Genomic DNA, 18366 nt, shown 5'->3' on the forward strand with positions numbered 1-18366 from the left:
TAGAAAAATAGATTGCAAATAAACAGAATTATTAAAAAAAAAAAAAATAAAATTTTGACAAAATTTTTTATAGAAATAAAATCTTGACACAATTTTCTATAGAAATAAAATTTTGACAAAATTTTCTATAGAAATAAAATTTTGACAAAATTTTCTATAGAAATAAAATTTTGACAAAATTTTCTATAGAAATAAAATTTTGACAAAATTTTCTATAGAAATAAAATTTTGACAAAATTTTGTATAGAGATAAAATTTTTCAAAAATTTTTTTATAGAAATAAAAGTTTTCAAAAATTTTCTATAGAAATAAAATTTTTCAAAAATTTTCTATAGAAATAAAATTTTTCAAAAATTTTCTATAGAAATAAATTTTTTTAAAAATTTTCTATAGAAATAAAATTTTTAAAAAATGTCCTATAGAAATAAAATTTTTCAAAAATTTTCTATAGAAATAAAATTTTGAAAAAAATTTCTATAGAAATAAAATTTTGACAAAATTTTCTATAGAAATAACATTTTTCAAAAATTTCTTACAGAAATTAAATTTTGACAAAATTTTCTATAAATATAAAATTTTGACAAAATTTTCTATAGAAATAAAATTTTTCAAAAATTTTCTATAGAAATAAAATTTTTCAAAAATTTTCTATAGAAATAAAATTTTGACAAAATTTTACATAGAAATAATATTTTGAAAAAATGTCTAAATAAATAAAATTTTGGCAAAAATGGAAATAAAATTTTTACACAATTTTCTATAGAAATACAATTTTGACAAATTTTTTTATAGAAATAACATTATGACAAAATTTTAATTTAATAAAATTATGACAAAATTTCCTATAGAAATAAAATGTTGATAAAGTTTATGATTATTTGCTATAGAAATGAAATGACAACATTTTCTATAGAAATAAAATTGTGACAAAATTTTCTAAATAAATAAGATTTTGGAAAAAATGTTCCATAGAAGTAAAATTTTGGCAAAATATAAAATAAAATTTTGAGAAAATTTACTATAGAAATAAAATTTTGACAAAATTTTTCACAAATTTTCTATAGAAAAAAAATTTTCACAAATTTTCTATAGAAATAAAACTTTTCAAAAATTTTCTATAGATAGAAAGTTTGTTTTGTTTGTTATTGTTGATTTGTTCTTCAATCATTATTGTTGTTTTTGATTTCAGCTTAAAACCATGCATTGACTAAACTACAAGTGTAGCTTACCTAGCAGAGGAAAAGAGGAAAGTATTTATTTAGGCAAAGCCTATAGACTGCAAGATGGTTGAATGTACAGCTGTTTCGGAATTACCACATTCCTCATCGGCATCCTCTTCTTTCAGCAAAACTATCAACCAATTATCAGAATAAATTCGGGTAATTCACTCAACCCAAAGTGAAATACCTTGAACCTTCCGAAAAAAGGTTTGATAGTCGGCTACTGCCTAAACAAATTTGCAATCATATCTCTTTTCCTTTCCCAAACTCAAATCATCGATTTTAATGTAGTTGCCTGGGTTTGTTTTTGAGCGTACCTCCTCTATCTTAATTTGTTTTGTTTGTTATTGTTGGTTTATTCTTCAATCATTATTGTTGTTTTTGATTTCAGCTTAAAACCATGCATTGACTAAACTACAAGTGTAGCTTATTTTTCAAAAATTTTCTATAGAAATAAATTTTTTCAAAAATTTTCTATAGAAATAGAATTTTCCAAATATTTTCTAGAGAAATAAAATTTTTCAAGAAATTGTTCAGAAAAACTTTTGAAAAATTTTCTATAGAAATAAAATTTTGATAAAATTTTCTATAGAAATAAAATTTTTATAGAAACAAAATGTTGACAAAATTTTTATAGATATATAATGTTTAAATTTTTTTCTATAGAAATAAAATTATTCAAAAATTGTCTATAGAAATAACATTTTTAAAAAATTTTCTATACAAATAAAATGTTTAAAAAATTTTCTATAGAAATAAAATTTTTCAAAATTTTCTACAGAAATAAAATTTCAACAAAATTTTCTATAGAAATACAATTTTGACAAAATTTTCTATAGAAATAAAATTTTGACAAAATTTTCTATAGAAATAAAATTTTGACAACATTTTCTATAGAAATAAAATTTTGACAAAATTTTCTATAGAAATAAAATTTTGACAAAATTTTCTATAGAAATAAAATTTTGACAAAATTTTCTATAGAAATAAACTTTTGACAAAATTTTCTATAGAAATAAAATTTTGACAAAATTTTCTATAGAAATAAAATTTTGACAACATTTTCTATAGAAATAAAATTTTGACAAAATTTTCTATAGAAATAAAATTTTGACAAAATTTTCTATAGAAACAAAATTTTGACAAAATTTTCTATAGAAATAAAATTTTGACAAAATTTTGTATAGAAACAAAATTTTGACAAAATTTTTTATAGAAATAAAATTTTGACAAAATTTTCTATAGAAAAATTTCTATAGGCCTTTTGTGGCCTAGCCTGTATTTTTATCCTCCACTCGAGCGATAACACCACCAGCATGTTGCGTCTGTTCGAGGAGATATGGAGAATATAACACATAAGCTTGTGTATCATGTTGAATCCCGAGACTATTTGTTGTTCTCGCATTTCTTTTTGGGACATTATAAAATCATCTGCTTTAGAAAACTCTCGGGTCAATCGAAAAATCGTAACTGAACCGAACGCAACTGAGGGAGGAATTGCATTTAAGCGCGAGTGCTATTTGTGAAGCACAAAAGAAACATTAAACAACACAATACTTCCGCGTGTAAACAAAAAAAACGCCGGAAAAAATACCAAATTTAAAACATACAAGGCACAGAGGACTCCAGTGAAAAAGAATTTTACACCCAATTGCATTAAAATAAACAACAATTTCAACAAAATGTGGCCAAAATTTTTAAAAGTTATAATGTCAATGGTGATGTTTGTAAACATTATTCTTATTCTTATGCCTGCTGTGGGCCAATGTGGCCCAGTGCCAAAAGTGAATGAGGTAAGCCCATCCAAAAGGATATGTGGCGACAAGAGCAATTTTCAACGCGAAATAATTTATTGTCATAGACATAAGGACGCGTAAATCAAAGCTTGGACAAAGCAGAGAAATCTATTAAACATTTCTACACTCAAAAAAAGTGAACCCTCTATTTCACTAAAGCCAATTTAACTTTATTTTAGTTCACGGAATTATTATGTTTGGAAAACGTTTTCTTTACTCCAAAAATTTTTTGCGTACGTTAGTTAAATTAACTAAAACAAGTATATACGGCCGTAAGTTCGGCCAGGCCGAATCTTATGTACCCTCCACCATGGATTGCGTAGGAACTTCTACTAAAGGCTGTCATCCACAATCGAATTACTTGGGTTGCGATAACACTTGCCGATGGCAAGGTATCGTAAAACTTTTTAACACTGTCTTCTAAATTGTAAGTTAGCCCATACGGGGTATATATTAAACAAAAAAAGGCCGATTAAATACGTATATAATATAGTTTGACAAAATTTTCTATAGAAATGAAAACTTGACAAAATTTTCTATAGAAATAACATTTTGACAAAATTTTCTATAGAAATAAAAACTTGACAAAATTTTCTATAGAAATAAAATGTTGACAAAATTTTGTATAGAAATAAAATGTTGACAAAATTTTCTACAGAAATACATTTTTTACAAAATTTTCTATAAAAATAAAATTTTGACAACACTTTCTATGGAAATAAAATTTTGACAAACATTTCTATAGAAATAAACATTTGACAAAACTTTCTATAGAAATGAAATTTTGACACAACTTTCTATAGTAATAAAATTTGACAAATTTTCTATGAAAATAAAGTTTTGGTAGATTATTTTTGGCGATATGGACCAATTTTTGTGTAATAAGTCATCGGCTATATATAACTAAAGACCGATATTGACCAATTTTTACATGGCTGTTAGAGGCCATATATTGACAAAATGTACCAAATTTCAACCGCATCGGATGACTTTTGCTATATATAATTATGGACCGATATGGACCAATTTTTGCATGGTTGTTAGATACCATATACTAACACCATGTACCAAATTTCAACTGGATCGGATGAATTTCGCTCCTCCAAGAGGCTCCTGAGGTCAAATCTGGGGATCGGTTTATATGGGAGCTATATATAATTATGAACCGATATGGACCAATTTTTGCATGGTTGTTAGAGACTATATACTAACACCACGTAGTAAATTTCAATTGGATCGGATGAGTTTTGCTCCTCCAAGAGGCTCCGGAGTTCAAATCTGGGGATCGGTTTATATGGGAGCTATATATAATTATGAACCGATATGGACCAATTTTTGCATGGTTGTTAGAGGCCGTATACTAACATCAGGTACCAAATTTCAACAGGATCGGATGAATTTTGCCCCTCCAAGAGACTCCGGAGGTCAAATCTGGGGATCGGTTTATATGGGGGCTATATATAATTATGGACCGATATGGACCAATTTTTGCATGGTTGTTAGAGACCGTATACTAACATCAGGTACCACATTTCAACCGGATCGGATGAATTTTTCCCCTCCAAGAGGCTCCGGAGGTCAAATCTGGGGATCGGTTTATATGGGGGCTATATATAATTATGGACCGACATGGACCAATTTTTGCATGGGTGTTAGAGACCGTATACTAAGACCACGTACTAAATTTCAACCGGATCGGATGAATTTTGCTCCTCCAAGAGGCTCCGGAGGTCAAATCTGGGGATCGGTTTATATGGGAGCTATATATAATTATGGACCGATATGGACCAATTTTTGCATGGTTGTTAGAGGCCGTATACTAACATCAGGTACCAAATTTCAACCGGATCGGATGAATTTTGCTGCTCCGGGAGGCTCCCCAAGCCAAATTTGGGGATCGGTTTATATGGGGGCTATACGTAAACGTGGTCCGATATGGCCGATTTTCAATACCATCCGACCTACATCAATAACAACTACTTGTGCCAAGTTTCAAGTCGATAGCTTGTTTCGTTCGGAAGTTAGCGTGATTTCCACAGACCGACGGACAGCCGGACAGACGGACAGACGGACGGACGGACGGACATGCTTAGATCGACTCAGAATTTCACCACGACCCAGAATATATATACTTTATGGGGTCTTAGAGCAATATTTCGATGTGTTACAAACGGAATGACAAAGTTAATATACCCCCATCCTATGGTGGAGGGTATAAAAACGGGAAAAAATATACACAAATGAAGTATAAAGATTTACTATATTTTTACTTCTCACAAAATAGTTAATTATTTCTTTAAATTTGTAAAATTTTCAAAAAAACAACGCCCTTCTTGAACTTCGTATGACACTAAAGAAATTCTTGCAATTTTGAACTCCAATTTTTTCCTTCAAACTACAAATTTTTCGTTAACAAGTGCAAAAAATTAATTATGTCTAGTAAATTTTTTTGAATTTGTCGAAAAAAATTATTAATTTTTGTGATCTCAGGGTTTGAAATACAGTTTAGTTAAAATTTTCTAAAAATAATAAAAATTTACTAAAATTAACCAAAACTTTTCTTACTGATGGGTTCACTGTTTTTTCAGTGTAAGTTGTAATAATAAATTTCCCTATTTAATAAAAAAGTCATGTTTTTTCAAGCTCGAGGTCTTTTTTAAATATTTTATTTATTTTCCCCAATATTTCGATACAATATTGAATCGCTTCCTCAGGGGTCTATTTAAATTTGATAATTTCATAGAAACATAGTTGTTTCCTAATAGAAGTTACAATTAGGTAAAATCGAGGCCCCTTACATATCGTACCGTATATAAATTTAAAATAAATTACTTACTGACGTTGTCGACTATGTTATACCCTAAGACAATCATATTCAACTAACTGATATATTTTGGGAGATTTTCTATCACATTGACATATTATTGACAAAATATTTGCCAAAAAAAAAAATATTGATCTAAACTGCAAAACCTAATCTCTAATATGAGTAATTTCAACAATCCTAATACCCGGTTCCCGTAAATCACATACAGAAAAAAAACCAAAAATTTTTCTAATTAAAAAGTTGATTGTAGTTGAAATCGTAAACAATTAAAAAATTAATCGTAATTAATTATTAAAAATAACGTCTGTTAAAAACTGTATTGAAAACGTTTACGTTTTTAATTAAATTATTTTTCAATGAAAATTTTAATTAAATAAAATAAATGTACAATTAAAAATATAATGAACAATTTTTCTCGGAAATAATAAGTGTCTGTATACATACTATTCATTGGTTCATCAAATTTAGAGTCAAATCCACAGAAAATACCAAATATAATTATAATCGATGAAATATTTATAAATAAATAATTGATAATCTCATTTAAAAAATAATTGGGGTTTGCAAACATAATCAATTGAATCAATTAAAAAAAGTATATACGGACGTAAGTTCGGCCAGTCCGAATCTTATGTACCCTCCACCATGGACTGCGTAGAATCTTCTACTAAAGACTTTCATCCACAATCGAATTACTTGGGTACACTTGCCGATGGCAAGATATTTTCTATAGAAATAAAATTTTGACAAAATTTTCTATAGAAAAAAATTTTGACAAAATTTTCTATAGAAATAAAATTTTGACAAAATTTTCTATAGAAATAAAATTTTGATACAATTTTGTATAGAAATAAAATTTTGACTAAATTTTCTATACAAATAAAATTTTGACAAAATTTTCTACAGAAATACAATTTTGACACAATTTTCTTTAGAAATAAAATTTTGACAAAATTTTCTATAGAAATAAAATTTTGTTAAAATTTTCTATAGAAATAAAATTTTGATAAAATTTTCTATAGAAATAAAATTTTGACAACATTTTCTATAGAAATAAAATTTTGACAAAATTTTCTATAGAAATAAAATTTTGATAAAATTTTCTTTAGAAATAAAATTTTGACAACATTTTCTATAGAAATAAAATATTGACACAATTTTCTATAGAAATAAAATTTTGACAAAATTTTCTATAGAAATAAAATTTTGACAAAATTTTCTATAGAATTAAATTTTGACAAAATTTTCTATAGAAATAAAATTTTGACAAAATTTTCTATAGAAATAAAATTTTGACAAAATTTTCTATAGAAATAAATTTTGATAAAATTTTCTATAGAAATAAAATTTTGATAAAATCTTCTATAGAAATAAAATTTTGACAAAATTTTCTATAGAAATAAAATTTTGACAAAATTTTCTATAGAAATAAAATTTTGATAAAATTTTGTTAAAATTTTCTATAGAAATAAAATTTTGATAAAATTTTCTATAGAAATAAAATTTTGATAAAATCTTCTATAGAAATAAAATTTTGACAAAATTTTCTATAGAAATAAAATTTTGACAAAATTTTCTATAGAAATAAAATTTTGATAAAATTTTGTTAAAATTTTCTATAGAAATAAAATTTTGACAAAATTTTCTATAGAAATAAAATTTTGTTAAAATTTTCTATAGAAATAAAATTTTGATAAAATTTTCTATAGAAATAAAATTTTGACAACATTTTCTATAGAAATAAAATTTTGACAAAATTTTCTATAGAAATAAAATTTTGATAAAATTTTCTTTAGAAATAAAATTTTGACAACATTTTCTATAGAAATAAAATATTGACACAATTTTCTATAGAAATAAAATTTTGACAAAATTTTCTATAGAAATAAAATTTTGACAAAATTTTCTATAGAAATAAAATTTTGACAAAATTTTCTATAGAAATAAAATTTTGACAAAATTTTCTATAGAAATAAAATTTTGACAAAATTTTCTATAGAAATAAAATTTTGACAAAATTTTCTATAGAAATAAATTTTGATAAAATTTTCTATAGAAATAAAATTTTGATAAAATCTTCTATAGAAATAAAATTTTGACAAAATTTTCTATAGAAATAAAATTTTGACAAAATTTTCTATAGAAATAAAATTTTGATAAAATTTTGTTAAAATTTTCTATAGAAATAAAATTTTGATAAAATTTTCTATAGAAATAAAATTTTGATAAAATCTTCTATAGAAATAAAATTTTGACAACATTTTCTATAGAAATAAAATTTTGACAAAATTTTCTATAGAAATAAAATTTTGATAAAATTTTCTTTAGAAATAAAATTTTGACAAAATTTTCTATAGAAATAAAATATTGGCACAATTTTCTATAGGAATAAAATTTTGACAAAATTTTCTATAGAAATAAAATTGTGACAAAATTTTCTATAGAAATAAAATTTTGACAAAATTTTCTATAGAAATAAAATTTTGACAAAATTTTCTATAGAAATAAAATTTTGACAAAATTTTCTATAGAAATAAAATTTTGACAAAATCTTCTATAGAAATAAAATTTTGACACAATTTTCTATAGAAATAAAATTTTGACAAAATTTTCTATAGAAATAATATTTTGACAAAATTTTCTATAGAAATAAAATTTTGATAAAATTTTCTATAGAAATAAAATTTTAAGAAAATTTTCTATAGAAATCAAATTTTGACACAATTTTCTATAGAAATAAAATTTTGACAAAATTTTCTATAGAAATCAAATTTTGACAAAATTTTCTATAGAAATAAAATGTTGATAAAATTTTCTATAGAAATAAAATTTTGATAAAATTTTCTATAGAAATAAAATTTTGACAAAATTTTCTAAAGAAATAATATTTTGACAACATTTTCTATGGAAATAAAATGTTGGTAGATTATTTTTGGCGATATGGACCAATTTGTGTGTGATTGGCCATCGGCTATATATAACTATAGACCGATATGGACCAATTTTTGCAATGCTGTTAGCGGCCATATACTAGAGCAATGTACCAATATTTCAACCGGATCGGATGAATTTTGCTCCTCCAAGAGGTTCCGGAGGTCAAATCTGAGAATCGATTTATATGGGGGCTATATATAATTATGGATCGATATGGACCATTTTTTGCATGGTTGTTAGAGACCATATACTGACACCACGTACCAAATTTCAACCGAATCGGATGAATTTTGCTTCTCCAAGAGGTTCCGGAGGATCGATTTATACGGGGGCTATATATAATTATGGACCGATATGGATCAATTTTTACATGGTTGATAGAGACCGTACACTAACACCACATACCAAATTTCAACCGGATCGGATGAATTTTGCTCCTCCTAGAGGCTCCGCAAGCCAAATCTGGGGGTCGGTTTATATGGGGGCTATACGTCAAAGTGATCCGATACGGCCCATTTGCAATACCATCCGACCTCCATCAATAACAACTACTTATGCCAAGTTTCAAGTCGATAGCTTGTTTCGTTCGAAATTTAGCGTGATTTCAACAGACGGACATGCTCAAATCGACTCAGAATTTCACCACGACCCAGAATATATATACTTTATGGGGTCTTAGAGCAATATTTCGATGTGTTACAAACGGAATGACAAAGTTTATATACCGCCCATCCTATGGTGGAGGGTATAAAAATAATTGAAAGTGCCGAAGAAATTCAATAAGTAATGTTCATTTTCTATTTCTAATTAATTCAGTCATTGGATCAGAAACATTTTTTTGTTTTGTGTACGAAAACGAACTCGAAAGAAAGGCAGTCACTCGAATTCCAATCGATTTGGCTTTTTTATTTTGAATTTTTAAAGTGGATTATCTTCCGAAATAGGAGAATCAAAATCAAATTTCTTTCGTTTGAAATACGAAAGAAAATGTTCGTATGAGATAGGGGAACCGGTCAATAAAAAATGTCTTTAAAATAAAGGAAAACATTTCGTCACTAAAATTAGAATTCGTAACTTAGAAATCAATGTCCGTCTGTCTGGGCTGTTGTAATCAAATTTTACACAGATTCGTTTTTTGTCTGCAAACAATTTATTTTCGAAGACGGGCTACGTTGGTCCATGTTTTGATATAGACCACAAAGAAAGCAACCCACGGATTTTTTAATACCATTTTAATTCGAACTATCCACAAAAATTTATCAAATTTGGTTTATAACGGTCCATGATTGGCTTGAAATATCTCAAATTGATGGATTTCTTATATAGTCTCCATATAATAGCCCGAATAATGATTTCGTAGACTCCCATTCGGACTTGGCTATAAAAAGGAGATCCCTTGTTATTGAGCTTAACATGGAATCGGGCAGCACTCAATGTTAATAGAGAAGTTCACCACTGTAGTATCACAATGGACTGAATAGTGTAAGTGAGCCTTATACATCGGGCTACCATCTATCCTAATCTAGAATCCCACCTGAACAAAGTACTCTCCCATATCTTTCCCTTCATAACTGATATTCAAAGTCATTAGATGATGTTTCACATGAGATTTAAATGTGACAATAATAATTTTATCTTCCACATACCAGAGCATCAGGTCATTGGGTCTATATATAGACTATAGACTTTTGTTAACGAATTAAAATAAATTTAGAAAATCCAAATAAACAAATTATAATTCAAGTGGAAAAAAACTTTACACGACACTTTTACCCCCCAAAAAAAAAGATAAAAGAAAAAAACACAATAACATATAACAAATGACGTTTGTCCTTTCAATTGACGCTTTTCTTTTCTTTCCAGCACGAAATGTTAATGCCTAAAGTTCCACAATGGCATTGTTTACGTTATTTCAAACATGACGTTCTAATGATGCGTCGTTGTCGACATTTAAGAGTACCGACAGCTCCCCGTTTGGGTGATGTGAAAAAGTGAGCTTTGATATACATTTATATATGGTAACTAACTCTCATGCTATAAATTTTCTAAATTTTAACCACAACAATTAATACTAAATTTTAAAATATTAACTATTTTGTTTAGATTTAGATTTTGTTTTAGATTGTGTTAACTTTGATTTTCCTTAATCTTATTTCTGTTTATCTTTTGATTTTTTGTTTTTTCAAAATCTATTTACAGACTAAGCCAAAGTTTAAATTATAATTTTGTTAAAACGACTGATAGTAAAACTGCGACTGCTAAGAATAAAAATAGTTGAGAAATTTATTTCAACGTTTGGATTTTTTTTTTTTGGAATGGACGTATTAAGTATTTCATTAACATATTGTAAGAATAATTTTGTATATTTTATGCTACATGAAACGATCGTCCTTTGTTTTATTCAATATTAAAAAAAAAAATTCTGCACAAAACCAAAAAGTATTCATTACATAAGTCGCACAAACATAAATTATTATAAGATTTAACTTTGCGCCCAAAATGCCTTTGTACTTCATAGCTTTAAGCGGTTATATTCTAGATAATAAGATTAATTTATTTACTATGTTATTTTATAAAAATAAATAAAAGTTAATATAATTATGTTTTATTGTTTAATTTTGGTGGGAATGTAATGGTGTTTTCTTTTATGGAAAAAATGTTTGCCTGTGCACTCAATAATGTACATTTTATAATGCTCCCAGCAACCAAATACCTTCATCTTAGTTCTGGAGTCCAAAAGGTACCTCATCTTAAAAAGAATCCCTAACGCTGGAGCTATTTTGTTCTATCTTTCCATAGCATATCTTAATGTCACATCGTTTCTATAAGGGTAGACATATATCATCTGCAAACATATACATCCGGCAATCTAACCCCAGATTGGATAAATCATTTATATAGATAAGGGAAAGTAGTGGACCTAAGCAACTTCCCTGCGGAATTCCATGCCTCACGACTGATACATACTTTCCTCTCCAGATACTACCACATACTGCCTCCGATTTGTCAAAAACTTCTAAACAATTGTAATTCATCACCTCGAATACCATAATATAACAACTTCCGAAGAAGTACCCGATGATCTTCAATGTCGAAGGCTTTTGTCAAATCTAAAAATAGGACACCTACACCTCTAAATAAATATAATATATATAGTTCAATAGATTTAGCACTGCTTCATCTGTCCCGCAACCTCTCCCAAAACGAAACTGATATTTATAGATGATATCGTTTTCCTCTATATCACAGCACATTATCAGATGCTAAGAGGTCAGAAGGATGCAATTCTACCAAATGAAAGCATTTGGATGCATTCTAAAAATATTCCCTAGCTGCTGCTGAATAGTAGTCAGATGCGACACAAGACAATAGGCCCTTAGAATCGATAAATGGACGACCAATTGACTCATAGGATCTAGGGTAGAGGTGTACATGTGACACGAAATTCTCATGGCTCACGAAAATTTTCGTGATTCGCTCCCGAATCGCAAGTCACGTTGATGACAACTGCGTGAATGTACGTGAACGTGATTAACCAACGAAATGTCGTACATGAGCGTGAGTCACAAAAATAATCTCTTCGTGAGTAACAAATTTCACTCACGAAAATAATAACACTTACGATTGAAATTCACTTTGAAGTTTAGTGACTCCTAGGTTAGGTTAGGTTAGGTTAACGTGACAGCCCGATTAAGATTCAGGCTCACTTAGACTATTCAGTCCATTGTGATACCACGTTAACTAAAAGTACCTATTATATATGGGCACTTCTAGTTTTAACCGCTGAACCTTCTGGATTATTTCCTTCTGTTGAACCAACCAGATTGTTACAAAAACATTAGCAGACTGCTTAAGTTAACGTTTTCCTGGTCCGCCAGTAATCTGAAGCTATATGCCCCTAAAATTTGCTTACGCCTTACACAAAATGCAGGACACTCGCACGAGAGGTGTTTTATTGATTCCTTTTCCTCCGCATCATGACAGCTCATACAATAGTCATTATACATTATTGAAGGTTCCTATGGTCAGGCACCCATATTAGGTGAATATTGTGCTGCTCAGCCATCTCATTGAGAGATTTGCGGCAGTCGATGGCCGTTTTCGAGTTGAGGAACACAGAGTCCAAGGATTTTATTGCCATTGACTGTCTGAGTATATTTTAATGCCAACATTGCCTGGAGCATTACTTATCAGCCAATTCACCACTTCTCTTATTGCTAATATTTCAGCCTGAAAAACACTACAGTGATCAGGTAATCTTTTCGCTATTCGAAGTTCCAGATCTTTAGCTGCAGCTGACTGTTTGGCCAAAATGTCTAAAGGCAATAGATGCAGTATGGCATTAAGGGAATTTGTTCCTGTCTTGCTGAATGCATCTGAGATACACAAGCACGCCATACGCTGAACTTTGTCTAAACTTGTCGGCTGGTGAAGTGTCGGCCACCTGACTACAACACCATATAGCATTATAGGTCTAACCACTGCCGTGTATAGCCATTGCACAATTTTTGGTTTTAGCCCCCACTTTTTCCCTATTGCCTTTTTCCACGAGTATAAAGCTACCGTTGCTTTCCTCGCCCTTTCTTCAATATTAAGCTTAAAGTTCAGCTTCCTATCCAAAATAACGCCAAGGTATTTTGCACACTCACTAAAGGGAATTTCAATATCCCCTAAGGAAATGGGCCTAAACGTGGGAGTTTTGCGTTCCTTGCAGTACATGACTAGTTCTGTCTTTGCAGGATTTACCCCAAGACCATTATCTTTCGCCCATTTCTCAGTCATCCGAAGGGCTCTCTGTATAATATCTCTAACTGTTGATGGGAATTTTCCCCTGACTGCTAGCGCCACATCATCTGCGTATGACACCACTTGTATCCTTTCTTTTTCTGGGGAAACCAGAAGGTTGTTTATTGCAACATTCCAAAGAAGAGGTGATAGAACTCCTCCTTGAGGAGTGCCACTGTTCACATACCCTTGTATGTTTGCTTGTCCTAGTGTGGCTGAAATGCGTCTCTGCCTTAGAAGTTCGTCTAACAGCCTGGATCAACATTCAGAGTTGTCAGTCCATTTAATATCGGATGGACGTTATTGAACGTCCCTTCGATCTCTAGTAACGATGATTGTGTATTCTTTGACAGATAGTGAGCTTTCAATAAAGCTGACTAGTTCATGTAATGCGGTCTCAGTAGACCTGCCCTTCGAGTATGCATGCTGTCGTTTCGAGAGCAAACTTGAATCGACGCTAGTTCTAAGATAAATATATATCATCCTCTCCAGAGTCTTAAGTAGGAATGATGATAAGCTGATTGGTCGGAAATCCTTCGCATTCGAGTGAGAGGCTTTTCCCGCTTTAGGTATGAAAACGGGATTTGATTCCCTCCACTTTCCTGGAATATATGCTAAGTTGATACATCCTATATATATCGCCGACAACCAGGGGATAATTCTGTCAGCCACCGCTTGTAACTCCGCCGGAGTAATTCCATCAGGTCCGGGGGATTTGAATGATCCAAAGCTATTTAACGATCCAAAGCTAGATTCCGATACAATTTCCTCAATAGGAAACGATAATAATAATAACGCTCGCGATTTTAATCATGCTCATGTTTTCAGTCAGGTTCTCCATGTAAATTATTTATAAAATTATTCGTGAGTCACGATATTTTTCGTAAGTGTGATTGGCGTGAGTTCTACCTAAAATATAGGGAGCCACCGTGGTGCAACGGTTAGCATGCCCGCCTTGCACTAACAAGGTCGTGGGTTCGATCAAGGTACCTCCATCTTATAGCCGAGTTCGAACGGCGTTTCACATTGCTGTGAAACCATTTTGATAAGCTTTGAATCACTCAAAAATGTCAACAGCATTACTGGGATGGGATAATCGACTGCTGAGAAGCGTTTTTTTTGTCGAAACTGGTATTGAACCCATGACGGACATGTTAACCATTGTGACTCCCTTAATCTTAAAAATGGTATGAATATATGGCCGAGCCTATTTTTAGTCGAGACTTTGGAAGGTCCTAAGTATTTCAACGTACATAGATGCCGAAAGATATACCTCCAGTTGTGGCTTAAGAATTTGCAAAATGCTAAATTTTCTCCGATCTCTTTTTTACACATAGTTGGTATACATAAACCAGTAAACCCGAACATGTGAAGCTACAAGGTTAATCGTGTTCTCGGAGTCCGACCGAGGCCCATAGCACCGGAGGAGGCAGACAAGGGTAGTTTTGACCCAACTAAGATCAGGCAAGTGCAGCCGCATCAATTCATACTTATCAGTAATTGATAGCAGCGTAGCTGACGTGTGTCCCATCTGTAATCAAGGGTCACATGACACTCGCCACCTTTTTGCTTGCCCAGCTAAGCCTACCCGTTTCACTACCAGATCACTCTGGACACACCCCATCCTTGTCGCAGAGTTCCTTGATCTGGCTACCAGCTGAACTACACAAGCATAGAACAAAATGGATGAAACTACATTAAAAACTGTTACAACAACGACAACATGGGGGAATAATTAACTAAGGAATCTGACACAAACTCGGCCGATTCGGGCTAGTGTGGTCATTTAATTACAAATCGCTATTCGAATTATAACAGAACATTGCATATTGTACAACAATATGAAATGCCATAGGCGACCTTTCTACAGTTTCAAATATTGCAATAAAGGAATAAATAAATAAATAAAATATAAAAAAAAATATTTTAAATTGGAATTAACTTACCGCTTTCACCGCAGTTTTATCTGCATTTCCCAGAACTAGTGGACCAGACTGTCTACTAGATATCTGTTTTTCTGTATTGGACTTTACAGCATAAGTTCCAAATGTTGAGTAACGCATTGTCTCTGAGGCAAAATTATTAAAAACAATGGGCGTAGGCACGTCGGCTTCTTTTTCCGTAGGCGATGAGAGATAAACAATTTTCTAAAAACAATTTAAAAGTTATTATTTGATTTTATTTTTTAATCCCAAATAAACTTACTTGGTCATCAGTTAAAAAGTATAAAGTAGATTGAGCCTGCCAATCTAAATTAATAGAACGTTGTTTAGGATAACGCCTTGGTATCCAAGCCATGCCATGCAATTGAGGAATATTATGACGTTGATATATAGGAAGTGGAACATTTGGTTGAAAAATATGTACTAAAATTAGAAAATCAAATTAAACTTCAAAAAAAAAAAACGCAATTGCCTTTTACTCACATTCATCATTAGTGGTAACGACGGCCATAAGATTTGTTTGAGCATCAAATGTAAAATGTTTCACACTTAATTTCAACACCGATTGTAGACGTAATGTCAACAAATTCCATATGAGTATACGACGTTCTGTACACACGGCTACTAGATGACCATATTCACCGGCAGCAAATTGAACATGTCTTATTTCGGCTATAGGGGATTTTGGTGGAATAACTTTTTCGTTATTCACTTTAGGACTCTTGGAGGCTTGAGCCGCCGAGCCATTGCTTATGGGAGTTTGTGTTGTGTTGTGACTTAAATTCAAAAGACTTAGCAAAGGTACTAGATTGTTGCTAACAGTGGTATCATAGGTGCGTTGCCGTTTTACATATTGATCCAAACGGTATTTGGCTTTAAAACGACATTGTTTATTCAAGCGATGCAATTCCGTATGCAATAATTGTGCACGTTTCTCCTTTCTACGCTCTTTTACGGTATTATGTATATAATCGGCAAATTTAGCAGCTATTTGTGGATGTACTTTACAACCTATACCTAGTTTCTGATAAATCATAACTTTTTGGAAAAGATTTAGCTCATGCAATTGTAAAATTCTCGTATAAAGAGCTGTCTTTTGTTTATCATCTAATTCACCAACGGGATCCATCATATCGCTCTTTTTCTTCTTGTCATGAACCACAGTCTTTTGTAATTCTTTTATCAATGTCTCCTCATTCATGTCCAACATATTCGAAAATAATTTCATAAGTTTGTCACGTTTCTCCTTTAAATCATTTCTAGATCCATTCATATTTTTCGAAGGTATACGAACTTGGGCCTTACTAACACAGCCATCCATACCATTGGCTCCAGTTAAAGCTGCTTTCAGTTTTAAATCATCCGATTTATAAATACATAAGGTGTTGCCATAACCAGCAGCCAGTAAAGAACCATCCTGTGAAAAGGATATCGAGTCGACGGGTAGATTTCTATAAGATGTTTGTGCTATACAAAACCACGATTTACCATCTTTGTATATACTATCGGAATCATCAAGACACCACATTTTAATAACATTATCTTCACCAACTGTGGCACACAATAGATTATCCACTTGATAGTCATTGGAAAATTCTATAGCTTTGAAACCACCTTCGTGGGGAAGTTCGATGTTTGTGTTGAGAGCATATCTGAAATTGAAAGAGCGAAAAATATTATTTACGATATTTTGAAGACGAGGATAATTCATTAGTAATGTAAGGGAAGAAAGCACAAATTAGAATAGTGTAATTCCTATATGAAGATGTTGTCTAATACATGGCTTGATTACGACCCAGAAACTGTCCCAATCGATCTGTCATCAAGGATTCATGTGCTCAGTTTAAACCCGGAAAAATAAGAATTGAAAAAAATTAAAAAATTACAAAGTGATAATTAAAAGCGAGCTCATGCGAAGAGAATGTCACATGAGCTCACTTTTAACCAGAAACAACAACGAGAGGACGATTGAGAAAAATATGAAAAACGCTACCGTTGGGTGGAAAGTAATAGTGTCGGCATTTTGGATGTGCACACAGAAAAAAAATTCACGAAAATTTTTCCGATTAAAATCTTAATCGAGTTTTAAAAAATATGATTAAAAAAAATTTTTACTAGAAACAAAAGTCAATCACCAAAATTAATAGTACCAATTAATTGTTTAATTCGATCAATTAATTTTTTAATTGACTTTCAAATAATAATTTAATTGATACTATCATTTCTGTGATTTAAGACATTTCAATTAAAAAATTAATTGGATCAAATGAATTTCGTGATTAAATCAAAAAAAAAAAAAAATTTGGGTGCATGTAATAGTTGGGTTTCGAATTGCTTCCGCATGTAATAGTTGGGTTTCGAATTGCTTCCAGAAAATGCCCCAGCGACTTATTCCCTATTTTCACATCTGAAAAGACTGTTCTTTGGGAAGAAAATTTCATCGAATGAAGTCGTGATCACCGAAACACAGGAGTATATTTCGAAAAAAGAATGACTTGAAGGTGATCCAGTGGTAAAATCAATGAATCGGCTTTATAGGTGTCAACGAATATCAACAAAAATAGGGATTGTAATGAGAATCGAAAAGTCGACTTCTCAACTTTGTCTTAAAATTGAAAAATCGATTTTGGACATTTTAAAAATTTTATCTACATTCGACTTTTACGGTTATTTAAAAATGTATATTTTTTCTCGACTTTCGAATTTTTGGTGAATTTTTTTTTAGAATAAAAAGAATTTAATCACATTCACTTTCAACTCAAAAACTACTTTTCAATTTTTTTACTACTACTGCTCGATTTCTAAAAATGCAAAAGTAGATTTTGGATAAAACAAAAAGTCGAATTTGGATTTTTTTATGA

The 18366-nt window shown here is 30.4% G+C and overlaps 2 protein-coding genes across 2 annotated transcripts in view; one reads left to right on the forward strand and one right to left on the reverse strand.

Moving 5' to 3' along the window:
- Positions 1-18366, reverse strand: part of l(2)05287 (WD repeat-containing protein l(2)05287) — a 40917-nt gene that overhangs the window by 18688 nt on the left and 3863 nt on the right. Inside the window, exons 7-9 of the mRNA XM_075297057.1 lie at positions 15989-17157; positions 15768-15928; positions 15509-15709 (exon numbers count right to left, since the gene is read on the reverse strand). Coding sequence (XP_075153172.1) covers positions 15509-15709; positions 15768-15928; positions 15989-17157 — 1531 coding nt within the window. The remainder of the gene's footprint in view (positions 1-15508; positions 15710-15767; positions 15929-15988; positions 17158-18366) is intronic.
- LOC142224416 (uncharacterized) lies at positions 2640-11375 on the forward strand. Its single transcript, XM_075294189.1, has 3 exons — positions 2640-3013; positions 10641-10768; positions 10977-11375. Exons 1-3 carry the CDS (start codon positions 2903-2905, stop codon positions 11053-11055), a joined length of 318 nt encoding a protein of 105 aa, XP_075150304.1. The 5' UTR covers positions 2640-2902; the 3' UTR covers positions 11056-11375.

The sequence above is a fragment of the Haematobia irritans genome, chromosome 2 (assembly GCF_050003625.1).
Source record: "Haematobia irritans isolate KBUSLIRL chromosome 2, ASM5000362v1, whole genome shotgun sequence".
Lineage (NCBI taxonomy): Eukaryota > Metazoa > Arthropoda > Insecta > Diptera > Muscidae > Haematobia > Haematobia irritans.

Coding starts and splice junctions, on each gene's coding strand:
- LOC142224416 (XM_075294189.1), top strand. CDS start 2,903: ATGTGGCCAAAATTTTTAAAAGTTATAATGTCAATGGTGATGTTTGTA. Junction 3,014..10,640: donor CAGTGCCAAAAGTGAATGAG/GTAAGCCCATCC, acceptor TTTTCTTTCCAG/CACGAAATGTTAATGCCTAA. Junction 10,769..10,976: donor CGTTTGGGTGATGTGAAAAA/GTGAGCTTTGAT, acceptor ATCTATTTACAG/ACTAAGCCAAAGTTTAAATT.